At 36.5% G+C, this 15,939-nt stretch overlaps 1 protein-coding gene across 1 annotated transcript in view; it reads left to right on the forward strand.

The window, feature by feature from the left end:
* The window catches only part of LOC107591271 (CTD small phosphatase-like protein), a 53,500-nt gene that overhangs the window by 16,945 nt on the left and 20,616 nt on the right, over positions 1-15,939 (forward strand). The window contains exon 2 of the mRNA XM_016280386.1: positions 8,685-8,842. Coding sequence (XP_016135872.1) covers positions 8,685-8,842 — 158 coding nt within the window. The remainder of the gene's footprint in view (positions 1-8,684; positions 8,843-15,939) is intronic.

A 15,939-nucleotide genomic window follows, 5' to 3' on the forward strand; every position in this document is an offset into this window, starting at 1 on the left:
AAAAACTTGTAAAATACATTTTAATGGGCATAATTAAGTGTGAAAATAACAGAAGGATATACAGTCAAACCAAAAATGATTCAGAGACCAGATATAATTTTTTTATATTTTTTCACTAGTGGGTGTAGGACACTATAGTGCATTTAAGTAAGTGAGGATAGCAAAATAAAGTAAACTGTGATATATTATACCCAAATATTCTTCATACAGTGGACTACCAGTAAAATTGGACCAAAAATTATTCAGACTGAGTCTGGGAAAATATTGAAGTTCAGGTTTGTATGAACCTGGTTGACAGCATGCCCAGGAGACTATATGCTGTCATTAAGGCTAAGGGTCACCCAACAAAGTATTGATAGTTGTGTATATATTGACAGCTGTATGAATAATTTTTGGCTTATTGTAATCCATTACATACCTTTCTGTCAAAGTTATCTGACATTATCAAGCTGAATTTGTTCTGACACAGATTAACTAGTTCTTGTCATATTTTATTACCATTTTTTATACTATAACTATAGCAAATAAACATGTGATAATGTGAGAAATGTTGAAGGTGTCTGAATACATTTTGGTTTGACTGTATCTATTTGATAAATTAAGTTAACCAACTAACATTATACATACTCTTTTGGTTTCTGTACCCAATATTTAAAAAATGTACAAGTGCAATGAAAATATTGGTATCGGTACTCTTTATAGGCAAGTACCAAAAATAAAAGTATTGGTATCGGGCGATCACTATAAATGTGCCATGTTTGATAGGGTTCTTGTCTGTCTCCTTCTGAAAATAAGCCACTTTGCTAAAGTAGGGCTGGACGGTATGGCCAAAATTTATATCACGATATATTTCTTAATTTCGGTATAAAACACCCGCGCCGTGCAGTGCTCAAGTTTATTCAACGAAGTCAAACGCCACAAATAAATCAATGTATGGGAAACTGGTAATGTATATCGAAATATCGGAAATGTGTTTAAAAATCATATCACCGTTATTGAAAAAAAATATATCGTGATACATATTGATATTGAATTATAGTCCAGCCCTATGCTAAAGCTGCATCTTACAGACTGTCTTTCTGTCTGCCTTATTTCTCAAACTTTATGCCTACATCTTGGATGCCCTGTGGGTAAGCAGATGAACATCAAATTTTCGTTTTTGGGTGAACTATCCCTTTAATGTTTTCACTTTGAAGCATTAAACTATCAAGTTTTATTCTGCCAAAAAACAAGCAAACCAACAACTCAAGAAGATTTTCTCTTTTGTTGACAACAGGCAGTTAATAAGCGTTTCTCATTACAAGTTTGTGAAGATGGTTGGCACATGTTGTGTTCCAGAGGTTGTGAACCAGATGCTCTGAGCTGCTGAAAACTTTTAGTTTGTAAAAAAACACACTGCTACGCTTCACTCTGAAGTATGCAGCTCATGTATTTAATCAAATTGCAGTTTTTGTAATTTGATAATCACGCTAAGCCTTAGCACAATTTCAGTTTTATGTTGATTAATCTTGCTGCCCTAATCTCTACTTTGTTAGACAAATGCTTGCATTCATGAATACAGACATCTGTTAACTACAGTTTGTGGAGTTAGGTTGAATTTAAATAGAATAACCAACACTTCTTCACACTGTAGCAGGGATGGCACCGCCATGCAAACTGACTCCAGCCACATTCCTGTGGTCAGCCAGAGAATGTTTTTAGATGGGTATGTTTGTATGTGTGTGTGTGGAGAAAACCCTGTTTGTTTTGGATGGATGGTTGTTCAGGGGGCTGGTACAGGCTTCATTACAGTGGCCCACCTCCTGTTTGCTCCCCTCTTTCTATCTCTCCCTCTGGCGTCCTTCCCACCTGCATGTTATTAGACTGCCGTGCAGGGCAGACGATCAAGGCTGGAAAATACCAACGGCCTCAAAATGGAGGCCCGGGAGGGAGGGATCGCACAGGAATGGTGTTTTGGGAATGTGAGCACAGAGGTTGGATCGTACCGTGTGTTATGACAGACTGTGTATCCTCGGTAGACTTAGTTACTCATTATAATAAGCCTGAGAACTTTGGACAACAGTACAATTATGTTTTAAAATACTCTATTAAATCACCCTCTGACTAGCGTTTCTGTGTGGAAGGTCGTTCGGTTCGTTTACATCTCATTATGCCTCAGAGCCCAGCTTGTCAACTGACAGGTCATTATAGTTAGAAAATCAGAGGGTCTAATGCCTCTGTCTCTATCTTTGTAGTGTCTTTGGAGATGCCCCTCAAATTAGTTTCACACAAGTACATTACAGTGTGTTTAAAGACACTTACTGCTTGTGTGTCTGTTTTTTTATAAATTTGGGGTGGGGGGCATTGGAGTTAGGGGGTGTAACGTTGCCGGTTACATTACAGTACTTAAAATTTCACTTACCACATAAACAGAGTAAGGAGAGATGAGTGAGGATGATGGTGAATGGTTTGCAGATCCTCATCAATCATCAAGGTTTTTGGAACGCCAGGCCCTTGTAGACTTGGTTTTCTGTCATTTGTTGTCTGCAGGATTCTGAGTTGTTGTCTCCACACTCTTGTCTCCTTTGGTATCTGTACACGATCTAGAGCTGCACGATTTGGGGGAAAAAATGTTTTGTTTAGTTTTTTCCCCTGAGAAAAACTGTGAATTATTATTAGTTTTTTTTAAGGCTCCTGGTTTGTAGCTAAAAGCTTTGTGATTATGTATCAAAATGACTTTTTTAATAATAATAATAAAAATGATTATTTTTATTAGAACTAAATAAAAATATCGAAATAAGAATTATTACATAAACCCGAAAGGAAGACTTCTTTAATTGTCTTCACTAACACTGTTCGAGTAAGATGATACAGTGTAAAGTAGGGGTCGGCCGATATTTTATATGGTCCGATATGGATTTTACTGGTACCGATAGCTAGGTTGGACCACACTGGCCGATACCGATTAATCAACCGATAGTTTTTCAAATGGATACTGAACGTAAAATAAATAGTGCACTACTATAAAAAAAATAAACTATACGTTGTAAATGAATAAAAATATTAATATTATATATTGATCATTAAAATTAGTTCATAGTTCATTAATGTTAACTAAAGCAACTTCAAAATAAAAAAAATATATCATTAAATGTTGAAATTAACACACTCTAACAAGGAACAATACTTCTGTTCTACAGCTTTTATCAATCTTAGTTAATGTTACAAATGGACTCTTATTGTAAAGTGTTACCATTTCATATCAACAGTCATGCTAAAGATGACCATCTTTAAATATCTACACTAAGGTCATAGTATTGAAATTACATACATATGGATATTGTATACTCTCACAGATTAACTGCTTCTATTCTAGAACACTTGATGATTATCTAATCAAAATAACAAAATATGTTAGTCACACACAGTGCACAGAAAACAATATAAATACTGTTCAGTTTCTTGCACAGACCGATCGTTTTGTGTCTTTACACATCAATGTATCGTCACGAGCTGTAGGGTTTAATTTGGTTTTGTTTGTGTATGCTTTTTTGACTCCCAAAGCCGTGATTCCCATCCACTTACACTATAAGACTGATAGACTGCAACGGTTTGAGTTCAAAATCTTCGCTTGTGTTCTACTGAAGGAACAAAGTCACCTACATCTTGGATGCCCTGTGGGTAAGCAGATGAACATCAAATTTTCGTTTTTGGGTGAACTATCCCTTTAATGTTTTCACTTTGAAGCATTAAACTATCAAGTTTTATTCTGCCAAAAAACAAGCAAACCAACAACTCAAGAAGATTTTCTCTTTTGTTGACAACAGGCAGTTAATAAGCGTTTCTCATTACAAGTTTGTGAAGATGGTTGGCACATGTTGTGTTCCAGAGGTTGTGAACCAGATGCTCTGAGCTGCTGAAAACTTTTAGTTTGTAAAAAAACACACTGCTACGCTTCACTCTGAAGTATGCAGCTCATGTATTTAATCAAATTGCAGTTTTTGTAATTTGATAATCACGCTAAGCCTTAGCACAATTTCAGTTTTATGTTGATTAATCTTGCTGCCCTAATCTCTACTTTGTTAGACAAATGCTTGCATTCATGAATACAGACATCTGTTAACTACAGTTTGTGGAGTTAGGTTGAATTTAAATAGAATAACCAACACTTCTTCACACTGTAGCAGGGATGGCACCGCCATGCAAACTGACTCCAGCCACATTCCTGTGGTCAGCCAGAGAATGTTTTTAGATGGGTATGTTTGTATGTGTGTGTGTGGAGAAAACCCTGTTTGTTTTGGATGGATGGTTGTTCAGGGGGCTGGTACAGGCTTCATTACAGTGGCCCACCTCCTGTTTGCCCCCCTCTTTCTATCTCTCCCTCTGGCGTCCTTCCCACCTGCATGTTATTAGACTGCCGTGCAGGGCAGACGGATCAAGGCTGGAAAATACCAACGGCCTCAAAATGGAGGCCCGGGAGGGAGGGATCGCACAGGAATGGTGTTTTGGGAATGTGAGCACAGAGGTTGGATCGTACCGTGTGTTATGACAGACTGTGTATCCTCGGTAGACTTAGTTACTCATTATAATAAGCCTGAGAACTTTGGACAACAGTACAATTATGTTTTAAAATACTCTATTAAATCACCCTCTGACTAGCGTTTCTGTGTGGAAGGTCGTTCGGTTCGTTTACATCTCATTATGCCTCAGAGCCCAGCTTGTCAACTGACAGGTAATTATAGTTAGAAAATCAGAGGGTCTAATGCCTCTGTCTCTATCTTTGTAGTGTCTTTGGAGATGCCCCTCAAATTAGTTTCACACAAGTACATTACAGTGTGTTTAAAGACACTTACTGCTTGTGTGTCTGTTTTTTTATAAATTTGGGGTGGGGGGCATTGGAGTTAGGGGGTGTAACGTTGCCGGTTACATTACAGTACTTAAAATTTCACTTACCACATAAACAGAGTAAGGAGAGATGAGTGAGGATGATGGTGAATGGTTTGCAGATCCTCAGCACCACTGACAAACATCTAATCTTGTAAAATGTGTGGTAAGTACTGCTGCTCCATAGTATAAACAGAGTACGTGTGATCGCAAATCTTGAAAGTGAAACTAAAAAGCGAATCAAAAGTGCATTCAAAAGCACAGTTTCAATGCCAGGTATAATTGCGGCTCCCTGTACATCATCTGATTTGGCCGAGGTACAACTATTTGAAAATCTGGAATCTGAGGGTGCAAAAAATATTGATAAAATTGCCTTTAAAGTTGTCCAAATGAAGTGCTTAGCAATGCATATTACCAATCAAAAATTACGTTTTGATATATTTGCGGTATGAAATGAACAAAATATCTTCATGGAACATGATCTTTACTTAATATCCTAATGATTTTTGACATAAAAGAAAAATCGATCATTTTGACCCATACAATGTATTTTTGACTATACCCGTGATACTTATGACTGGTTTTGTGGTCCAGGGTCACATTTTATAATTATAAAATTTGATAAATAGGGAGAAAGTCTATTTAAAATGTCTTGACATCTATGGAGGACCAAACCTGCAGAAATAATAAATAAATAAATAGATAGATAGATAAATAAATAAATAAAATGACAGGAAAATAAATAAAGGAATAAATTACTTGATAAAAACAAATATAATTAATTTGTAATCAAATTTAACCCAGAATTATTATTTTTATTACTTTTTCCTTTATGTATTATATTATGTATTTATTTTTTTCACCGATGCTCCGCAAGGACCGCCTCCCTCATTTCCATGCTGCACACGGAAAAGTAAAAATAAATAAATGAATAAATAAATCTGGAAATAAATATATGTGGGAATAAATAAATATAAAAATAAATAAACGCATGAATAAATACATTTAAAATAGATAAATAGATAAATAAATAAATATACAAATAAATGATAAGATAAGTAAATAAAACTGAAAAAGAATAAAAAATAAATGTAAAAATAAATACAGAAAATAATACATATAGGAAAAAGGTAATAAAAATAAATTCAGGATTAAATTTTATTACAAATAAACTATATTTGTTTTTATTAAGTCATTTATTTCTTTATTTTCCTGTTATTTATTTATTTATTTATTTATTTATTTATTATTTCTGCAGGTTTGGTCCTCCATAGACATCAACTGTTACATGGCTCAGGTTATAAGCGCATGAGTATAGTATTGAGTAAAATTATATGCATAATACTTTTAATACACACAAAAAAAATCCTTAATGCTTTTACAAGCTCTTCTATCTTGTGTTGATGCATTTCAAATAAACAGGAATAATACATTTTATTTTCTTTTTTCTTTTTTTTCTTTTATAAATATGTCTTTCACCGAATCATGCCTATAAATATCTCAATAAATATATTTTTGTCTTTTATAATAAGCGTACTGTATACACCGGAGACTCTGTTCCCCTTTCGGGCTCTGTCTTTACATTTATTTTGAAAGATGAAGCTCGCGATTATGGTAAGGGGCATTACATTTCCGACGAGTGCTTGCGGTGTTCGGCCAATCACAATGGACTGGGTCAGCTGGCCAATCAGAGCAGACTGCGCTTGTCGGAAGGAGGGACTTTGTAGAAAACGAAGCGTTTGAGAGAGGCGGGGCATAGAGGACCTACAATAATGTACAGTATTTGAAAAATAATGTGTTTTTTGAACATTTTTGTCAACATATTCTGTTACACCAAATACACAAAATAATGATCTTTAAAAAAGCATCATATGACCCCTTTAACAAATATATTAACAAATAATAGGCTAAACTAGCCAGGTTTTCCTGCTAGAAGATTGTACTGCACTGTAGTAGTTCTTGATTTATTGAAAGTGTATAATTGGTTGATTGTTAGCACTTTAAGTTGCAGTAACAACAGGCATTACTGCAACAATGAGAGCACTTGGCCCTCACGACTGACCTGGATTGCATGAAACCCTATCTGTACTGTGCCACTTGAACACACAGCAGGTCACAAGATAGCAGTATGACTAGAACGACGCATCTAGACCGACTTCTCATTCATCAGTGTTTGAGCCTTTTGTTACTCAATTTAATAGAAAATACATTTTCCAAATGTTTTGCTTACCCCCCCTCTATTTTGCCAAACATCTGCTGCTGTCAAGAGCGACCTGTTCGTTCAATAACAATACCTGACCTGCATGCCTCATTAGATCACCTATGGGAGAGCCAGTTTTTGTCATCCAGTCTTTCTGTTTATTACACAGCAATCAACTGGAGTGCAACCAAGTGATGTAGCTTTGCAAATATTCAGTATTTCTTTTCGTAGTACGGTTTGTGTAGTTCCTGCTGTTACTGGCCAAAATATCATGCACATATGTGCACATAACCAGAATGTTATTGTGAGATGGACAGATGGATTACTTTAAAAGGAAAGCTGCTGTTTTGATCTGTTGTGAGTTTTGTTTTTTGTTTTGTTTTGAGATCATGTAAACCTTCTGTGACTGTTCTTTTAAAATAAAGATGCCATAATATTTTTTTATTTTGTTGTTTTGCTTTGTTTGATTTTTTAAAAATTGTTTTTTAAACTATATTTATATTTTAAAAAATTATTTGAAAAAGGCTCTTCCTTTTATTTTTTGATTGTGCAAACCCTGTGTGACTTTTACTTTAAAAGGAAAGCTGTTGTTTTGATTTTTGATCTGTTGTGAGTTTTGTTTAGAGTTTTTTGTTTTTGTTTTGGGATCATGTAAACCTTCTGTGACTGTCCTTTTACAATAAAGAGGAAATAATTTTAGTTTTTTGTTGTTTTGTTTGTTTTGCTTTGTTACGTCTTTAGAATTTGTTTTGTTTTATTTGAAAAAGGTTCTTCCTTTTATTTTTGGATTGTGCAAACCTTGTGTGACTTTTTTGACTTACTTTAAAAGGAAAGCTTCTGTTTTGATTTTTGTTGCGTGTTTTGTTTTGAGATCATGTAAACATTTGTTATGTTTTGTTTTATTTGAAAAGGGCTATTCCTTTATTCTGGGATTGTGCAAACATTGTCTGATGACTTTTACAATAAAGAGGGAATTTGTTTTGCTTTGCTTTGTTTTGTTTTGGTGGAAAAGGCTCTTCCTTTATTTTGGGATTGCACAAACCTTGGGATTATGCAGACTGTTCTTTTACAATAAAATGCACTATTTCATTTCATTTATTTTACTGTGACTCTTGACATCATGCATATTTTCATGCACAATTACACTCAATTTTAGACCCACCGTCTATCAGCTTAAACATGTCTTCCTCACATTTAGCATGTACAGTGTCTGATTTGCATTTTTTCCCAATAGAGGGCTTTTAAAGCAGGTTGTGTGACTATACTTGAGACATATTGCTGTGCACGATGACTTGCTGTTGTCACAGAACAGCAGGCGTGCAAGCGTAGGGGGCAAAGGTGACAGAGTCACCCGTGGAGACGCGTTCTGTGTACCATAATAGACAAAAGGAGCTGTTTGCACACTTTTTTGGTTATGTGAGCTGTGCACAGTAACCAATAAGCAAACTCTGACAGACTGTTGTTTTTTCACTCGTTACGACCTCCTTCGTGAATGTGCGCTGTATGTGAGGACGACGGGTTTTAAGTTACAGGGCAGGGAAGGTAAAGCCCCAGATGTTTTGAACAGTTTGTGCATTGCAGTGACCAGCGTGTGGTGTGTGTGTGTTTTTCTCTGTCACAGTCTCCCAGTCCAACAGCAGTTTAAAGAAACACAGGAACAGAAGTATCTTTAGTCCCTTCTTCTGCTGTTTCCGGGACTATAATGCGGAACCACCAGCCACCAACAACAAGACCTGCTCCCTCCCTCCACCTGCCGAGGAGAACAGCAGCCCTCCAAAGGTGAGGCCTCATTTATTTCTCTAACGACAGTTATAACGGCGTGAAAATCTTCAGCAATGGATGCATGAAATTGGAGAGTTTAAGTTACTGCGTTTGAATTGCTAATGTTGTTCCAGCTCAGAATAAAGTCTGTTTATTAGCAAACTCTCGGTTTAGCTGAGGTTTTTTTCTTTTTTGCGAGCTGTGCCCAAATGCAGGCTCTGTGCGCGCTGTTCCTGTGTCCACACCGCAAAGTTTTCCTGCTGTTCCGAACTCGGTGAACCCGCCGTGATGTTTACCATCCAGTTCTAGAAATGATGGGCCCGCTTCCCCTCACACACATTCTTCAATTTCCACCCACCCACATACACACACTTTCTCTCTCTCACATTCCTGAACTGCTTCTTTAATTCCAATAAAGTATGTGTCTTGTGTGATTGATTACTTGCTGCCCAGTGTGTTCCTTCCCCTCCTTCCTTTTCTTTTTCTTTCTCTCTTTCTGCCATTGGCTATGTACACATAAGGGGGAATACACTTACACTTAGAATGCATTGCGCCTGCTCATTGTCTTGTTTATTTGCATGTCATCTATGCTGTTTTGGGCTAATAAAGTAATTATGCAAAACAGGTCAGCATGTTGAAAAGTAAAAAGCACAAATTAGATATTTTGAATATATTAGTAGTTTCTCCTAGGGAGCAAAATCAAATTGAGACATTTGCTCCTGATTTTCAGATTGTTCTCCTGAGAAAAAATCTCAAATTCAACTGAGACTAGCCAAGCCTGACTGCAGTCAACAGTCTGTGATTTCTCATCAAATTCTTGCAAGAAAAAATCTGAGCTAATTAATTTTAACATGCTTATTTCTGCTTTTATTTTTCCTAAGTAATTTTAGAAGAAACAACTGAGTCAAAATTGATACTTGAAGGAAACACAACCAAGAACTCGAAAACATTTGGCAACATTTGGCCAATAAAACTTTACGCTGGGATGGTACAAACAAGTCATGTACTTGATCCCTGTGTGACAGTTCTTTTACAATAAATAAAGGGACATTTTATGTTATCTTGAGTTTATATCTCACAATTCTGACTTAATAACATGTGATTGCGAGTTATGAAGTCAGAATTGCAAGATATAAACTCACAGTTCTGCCTTTTTAATCAGAATGGCAAGTTTCTATCTCGCAATTCTGACTTTAAAACGCGTAATTGCGAGTTAAGTCTGAATTGTAAGATACAACTTGCAATTTTGAGAACATATCGGTCTTTTTTTTTTCCACTCAGAATTGGACTTGCAATTGAGAGTTTCTCACAATTCAGAATTGTGAGATTAAAAACTCGCAGTTACCTTTTTAATTTTTCTTGTTTTATTTAATTTTTTGTTTTGTTTTGTTTTGCACACTCATCACAAAGACTCCAGTCCATCAGTAGCCTAATAAAAGCTGTTTTATTTTACATGGAGCAGACCACCTCATGGGGGCCGCCATGTTGACATCACATGACAAGCTGAATACAGCTTGCTTAAACCCCTTTTATCGGACAATTGTTTTTACACAATACGTCTTGTTTACCAAAAAGACTGCCACAATATTTATATAAAAATTACAGAGTGCACTTTGCAGTAAATACTTGTGTTCTAGAGTTATTTCAGTGCATTTAGTATCTTGTGCCTATTTTTTAGTGTGTTTTCACTCTCTTTCTTGTTCTTTATCTTTCTGTCTCTCGCACACATTCAAACACACACACAAACGCTGGGCAGTGTACCGTGTGAAATGACCTCACTGTCGGTGGCGAAACTTTAAGCCACAGCGCTCCACAAACACTCATGTGTGCTGCCAAAGCAGGTACAGGCAGCTATAAATGGATCTGAATCAGATCGCATCACATGTGGTTGCCGCAAGCCCGCCGGACGCTCCTTCATGGAATCTGCCAGCCGCGCCGTTCTCAAGCCCGCCCGCCCGCCTCCGCTCACTAGCCAGCCTCCGCATACTCTAGGCCGCCGCTCACTCTAGGCCTCCGGCCTCCGCTCACTCAAGGCGGTGTGTGACGCTGTTTCGTTGTGAAAGCGAAACTACTTTGTTTGGCCTTCCAAAAGAGGACACGACTAGAAATCAGTGGTTAAGTTGTATTTACAACACTGTTCCAGAACAGTTTAACCCAAATATTCAGATGTGTGCAGCGCATTTTATGGAGAACTGTTCCCTGATCCTGGTAGAGTAGAACTACAATGCCGGCTGTTCTGACTCACAGACTGTAAGTAAGTTTTTTTTTTATATTTAAAGAATTTGCCACTGACGATTCAAACGTGAGTTTTTTGGACAGTGTAGAGTAGCACTTGTAGTTTGTAATTTCTCCGATCACAAATGCAGACATGGTTTTATATCTATGCGGCGCGATGCAACGCGTAAAAAGACAGTATAAGTCATTATAATCCGTAATTATGTCCCCACTGGATGCAACAAATGCCTCGTTTATAATGGGTTTTAATGTTTTTGTCTTGTCGCTCCTGCCGGACAGGGCATCACAGTATGTTAAGGGACGTAACATTTCCATCACACGCTTGAGGTATTCGGCCAATCACAACACACTAGATAACTGGCCAATCAGAGCACACCTTCGCTTTTCAGAACGATGAGCTTTGTAAAAATCAACGCGTTTCAGAAAGACGGGGCATAGAGGAGAAACAATAATGTACAGTATGTGGAAAATAATGTGTTTTTTTTTACCTTAAACCGCATAAACACATTTCATTACACCAAATACACAAAATAATGTTCTTTTTAGCAGCATCATATGACCCCTTTAAAGCGAGCCCTATGTGTTTTGCAACCCTTACAGAGATAATCCTGGCAGGATTACGCAGTGAACAAGGATGTGATTTTTGTCAGCATGTCTGTCTGTGTGTTAGTCAGATATGTAATAATAATGTACAACTGTTCGTAGTCTCTGTTGCGATGTATGCTTTCACAGTGTCATGTTTGTTGTGCTTGGGTTTTTTTCTTTTTGATGATTCTTTTCCCTCCGTTTTGTTTTCTTTCTTTCTATTTTTTTTTCTCTCTTTCAATCTGGTTTTGTTTCTCAGTGTGATCAGGTCCAGGTCATCCCAATTCCCATGTGTTTTTCTGTCAATATGGGGCGCTGTGTGTACATTAATGAGGAAAAAAAATTAACTTAAATGATTTTAGCAAATGGCTGCAATATAACAAAGAGTGAAAAATGTAAGGGGGTCTGAATACTTTCCGTACCCACTGTATTTATTATCATTTTTTATTTTTCCTTCATGCTTATGCATATATTTTGTTCCCTTGAGAGAAACCTGTCTGACTTCATTTTTCTGGGATGCAATTAGCTTCTACACCACTTTACATGGGTTGTTGACGTGACATGGCATTTTCACTGTCCCACAAGATTAAAATGAATATAATTAATATTGTTATTTAAAATGCAGTAAATGGTTAAAGGGGTCATATGATGCGATTTCAATTTTTCCTTTCTCTTTGGAGTGCTACAAGCTCTTGGTGCATAAAGAAGATCTGTAAAGTTGCAAAGACTGAAGTCTCAAATCCAAAGTGATATTCTTTATAAAAGTTAACCACGCCTACCTAAAACAGCTCATTCTAACATGCCCCCACATGTCTACGTCACGATTTGGGAAGATTTGCATAATGCCGCCCAAATGTTCATGCAAAGAAAGAAGGCGTAACTTTTATTCTCGCTGTAGTATTGTTGTTGCCACTGCCATGTCGTGAAGACGTTGTGTGTTTCGTTGTGAAAGCGAAACTACTTTGTTTGGCCTTCCAAAAGAGATGAAGCGGATATCGTCCATGCCTAGAGCTGATCCGTGCTGTTCGCTGAGGAAATACATCAACTTCTCGCTGTGGATTGCTGGATCGGCTTTCACCGTGGACGAAGCCGAGTCCAGCCCGGGGTCGTCACATGTGGTTGCCGCAAGCCCGCCGGCCGCACCGTTCTCAAGCCCTCCGGCCATTCCTCACTCTAGCCCGCCGCCGCTCACTCTACCCTGCCATGTGTGACGCTGTGTGTTTCGTTGTGAAAGCGAAAATACTTTGTTTGGCCTTTCAAAAGAGGACACGACTAGTAATCAGTGGTTAAGTTGTATTTACAACACTGTTCCAGAACAGTTCAACCCAAATATTCAGATGTGTGCAGCGCATTTTATGGAGGACTGATCCTGATCCTGGTAGAGTAGACTACAATGCCGGCTGTTCTGACTCACTGACGGTTAGTATGTTTTCATATTTAAAGGATTTGCCACTGATGATTCAAACGCGAGGTTTGAGCAGTGTAGAGTAGCACTTGTTGTTTGTAATTTCTCCGATCACAAATGCAGACATGGTTTTATGTTTACGCGGCGCGATGCAACACGTAAAAAGACAGTATAAGTCATTATAATCAGTAATTATGTCCCCACTGGATGCAACAAATGCCTAGTTTATAATGGGTATTAATATTTTTGTCTCGTCGCTCCGGCCGGGACACGGCATCACAATATGATAACATTTCCATCACACGCTTGAGGTATTCGGCCAATCACAACGCACTGGATAGCTGGCCAATCAGAGCACACCTCGCTTTTCAGACCGATGAGCTTTGTAAAAATCTATGCGTTTTCAGAAAGGCGGGGCATAGAGGAGAAACAATAATGTACAGTATGTGGAAAATGTGTTTTTTGAACCTTAAACCGCATAAACACATTTCATTACACCAAATACGCAAAATAATGTTCTTTTTAGCCGCATCATATGACCCCTTTAAAGATTTATTTGTCCTACATGGACCTGTTGTTATAAAAGCTGCAGAGTTTTTTTTGTTTGTTTTTTTTGGCCAAGTGTCAAAATTGTCCTATGGTGTGACTGTCTCAAGCATGGATCAATAAATTACAACTTTTACAATCGAAAAATAAAAGCTTAAAAATGTTAATAAATAGCTCCGGCATAATTGTACAAGTGTCTATTTTAGTAAATGGCAATCATTTTTCTCATCCATACGTTTCTGAAAACGTAGGTACATTTTGTCTCTGAAAACCATGTCCTCTGGTGTGACACCATATCCTAGTTTTAAATCGGCCAATTCCAGAAAAAGCTTTAATTAGTTGAAGGACCCCATTCATGGTCGTGTTACTGAAGCCCCCTGTGAAGCCCATGACATGTGCACATGGAAAATTATTCTCTCAGAATTGTTCAAATATTTAAATTTTTTGGGAACCAAGTGTTACGTTTTGTTGTCCTTTGGTGTGACACCCCTAAATTATATTTTTTTAATTAAAAACTGCATGTTAAACTACATAATCATGGAAAATTATGCAGATGTGTCTTGCTAACCGCTAATGACAGGTTAGCTCGGAATAGCAAGGTCATTAATTGAGAGAAAAAGGCTGAAACGTCCTATGGTGTGACAGAAAATGTCACAAAGATGTCACACCAGAGGACAAGGTCTCTTTAAAAAGCATTTTAAATAATTAAATAAGATTTGTTTAACTCCTTTTTTAAAAATCATTTTCAGTGTTCTTAAATGCAATAATATCATTAATTAAACTATTTTCTGATGTTTTTACAGAAAACTTGTACTATTATAAAGTGTCATGAAAATAAGCATAAAATGTGATACTTTGTTTTTGAGACAAAGAATTGAGGTAGAGAAATTAGTGGAAGAGAGAGGACATGGAAATATAGACAGAAAATTAACAGGGATACGTGCAGAAGGGAGGAGATCCTAAGAGAACGATGCAGAAAGTAAATAGAATCAAAATGATGCCTTAAAAGAGTAACCATATATTAATTTTTTTTAATAAAAATTGTCTTAATGATTATAGTTTGAGCCGGACATGCAGCGGGGGGCTAGAATAGTTTCAGTAACATACTGATTGACTAAGAGATAAAATTTTGATTATGAAAATTATTTTTTGTTTTGTTTAAAAAACATGTTGATATTGTTTGTATCAAAATTAAACTTACTTTCTCGTTTGACATGTTCAAAATTAAATAAAAATAATTTTATTACTACCATTTCTGTCCTTTTGTGTGACATAATGTCCTATGGTGTGACACACACAAAAGAACCACAGATTTGTTTTTATCTCAACATATCTTAAAAAACAGTTGAGTATTGCAATAGGGGAGATACAAATATCAATCAACTTAAAATGCTAGAATTTTCAGCAGTTTTGAACGGATGACAGCAAAGTTTGTCTGGAAATTGTCCAACAAGTCATAGGGAAAAATTTATGTTAATTATAATTTCATATTAAATAAATAGCGCTATATGAAAATAAGTGTCTATCAATAAAGATAAATCTCTCTCTTGCTATTTATGTATTATTAAGAGTTTTTTTCTTAATTTTTGCTGTGTCACACACCTTAGGCCAAATGTATGGTACAGTTCAGTAAAAATGTTTTTAAAAAGCAGTGAAAGAATTGACAAAGTTAGTGAGCCTTTATATTTTCTCAAAGATCAGACTTCACACTACATAAATATATGCATTTCTTTTTCATAAAAGGTTTTTTACAACAACAACAAAAACAATTTTTTTACTGCCTATTTGTCAACTACCTTCATAAAGTGTGCAGCATCTTGAAAAACAGCCACATATTGTGCATAAATGACAGAAGGATTTAAACCTTGGGCTTTCAATTGATTAAACATTTGAATTGAATTAATTGGATGAAGATAACTGTTATTGTGACACATATGTTTTACAAAAGTGGCTTAAGTATAGTGTTTATTTTCATGGGGATTAATTTACCCTATCACTTATATCCTTATATGTGACCCTGGATCACAAAACCAGTCATAAGGGCCATTTTTTATAATTGAGATTTATACATCATTGAATAAATAAGCTTTTCATTAAAACCCATTATAAACGAGGCATTTGTTGCATCCAGTGGGGACATAATTACTGATTATAATGACTTATACTGTCTTTTCACGCGTTGCGTTGCATTGCATCGCATCGCACCATGCCGCGTAAACATAAAACTCTGTCTGCGTTGTGATCAGAGAAATGACAAACAACAAGTGCTACTCTACTGCCCAAAACTCGCATTTGAATTATCAGTGGCAAATCATTTAAATGAAAACGTACTTACGTGAGTCAG

This window comes from Sinocyclocheilus grahami, unplaced genomic scaffold, assembly GCF_001515645.1.
Source record: "Sinocyclocheilus grahami isolate Dianchi unplaced genomic scaffold, SAMN03320097.WGS_v1.1 scaffold139.1, whole genome shotgun sequence".
Classification (NCBI taxonomy): Eukaryota; Metazoa; Chordata; class Actinopteri; order Cypriniformes; family Cyprinidae; genus Sinocyclocheilus; species Sinocyclocheilus grahami.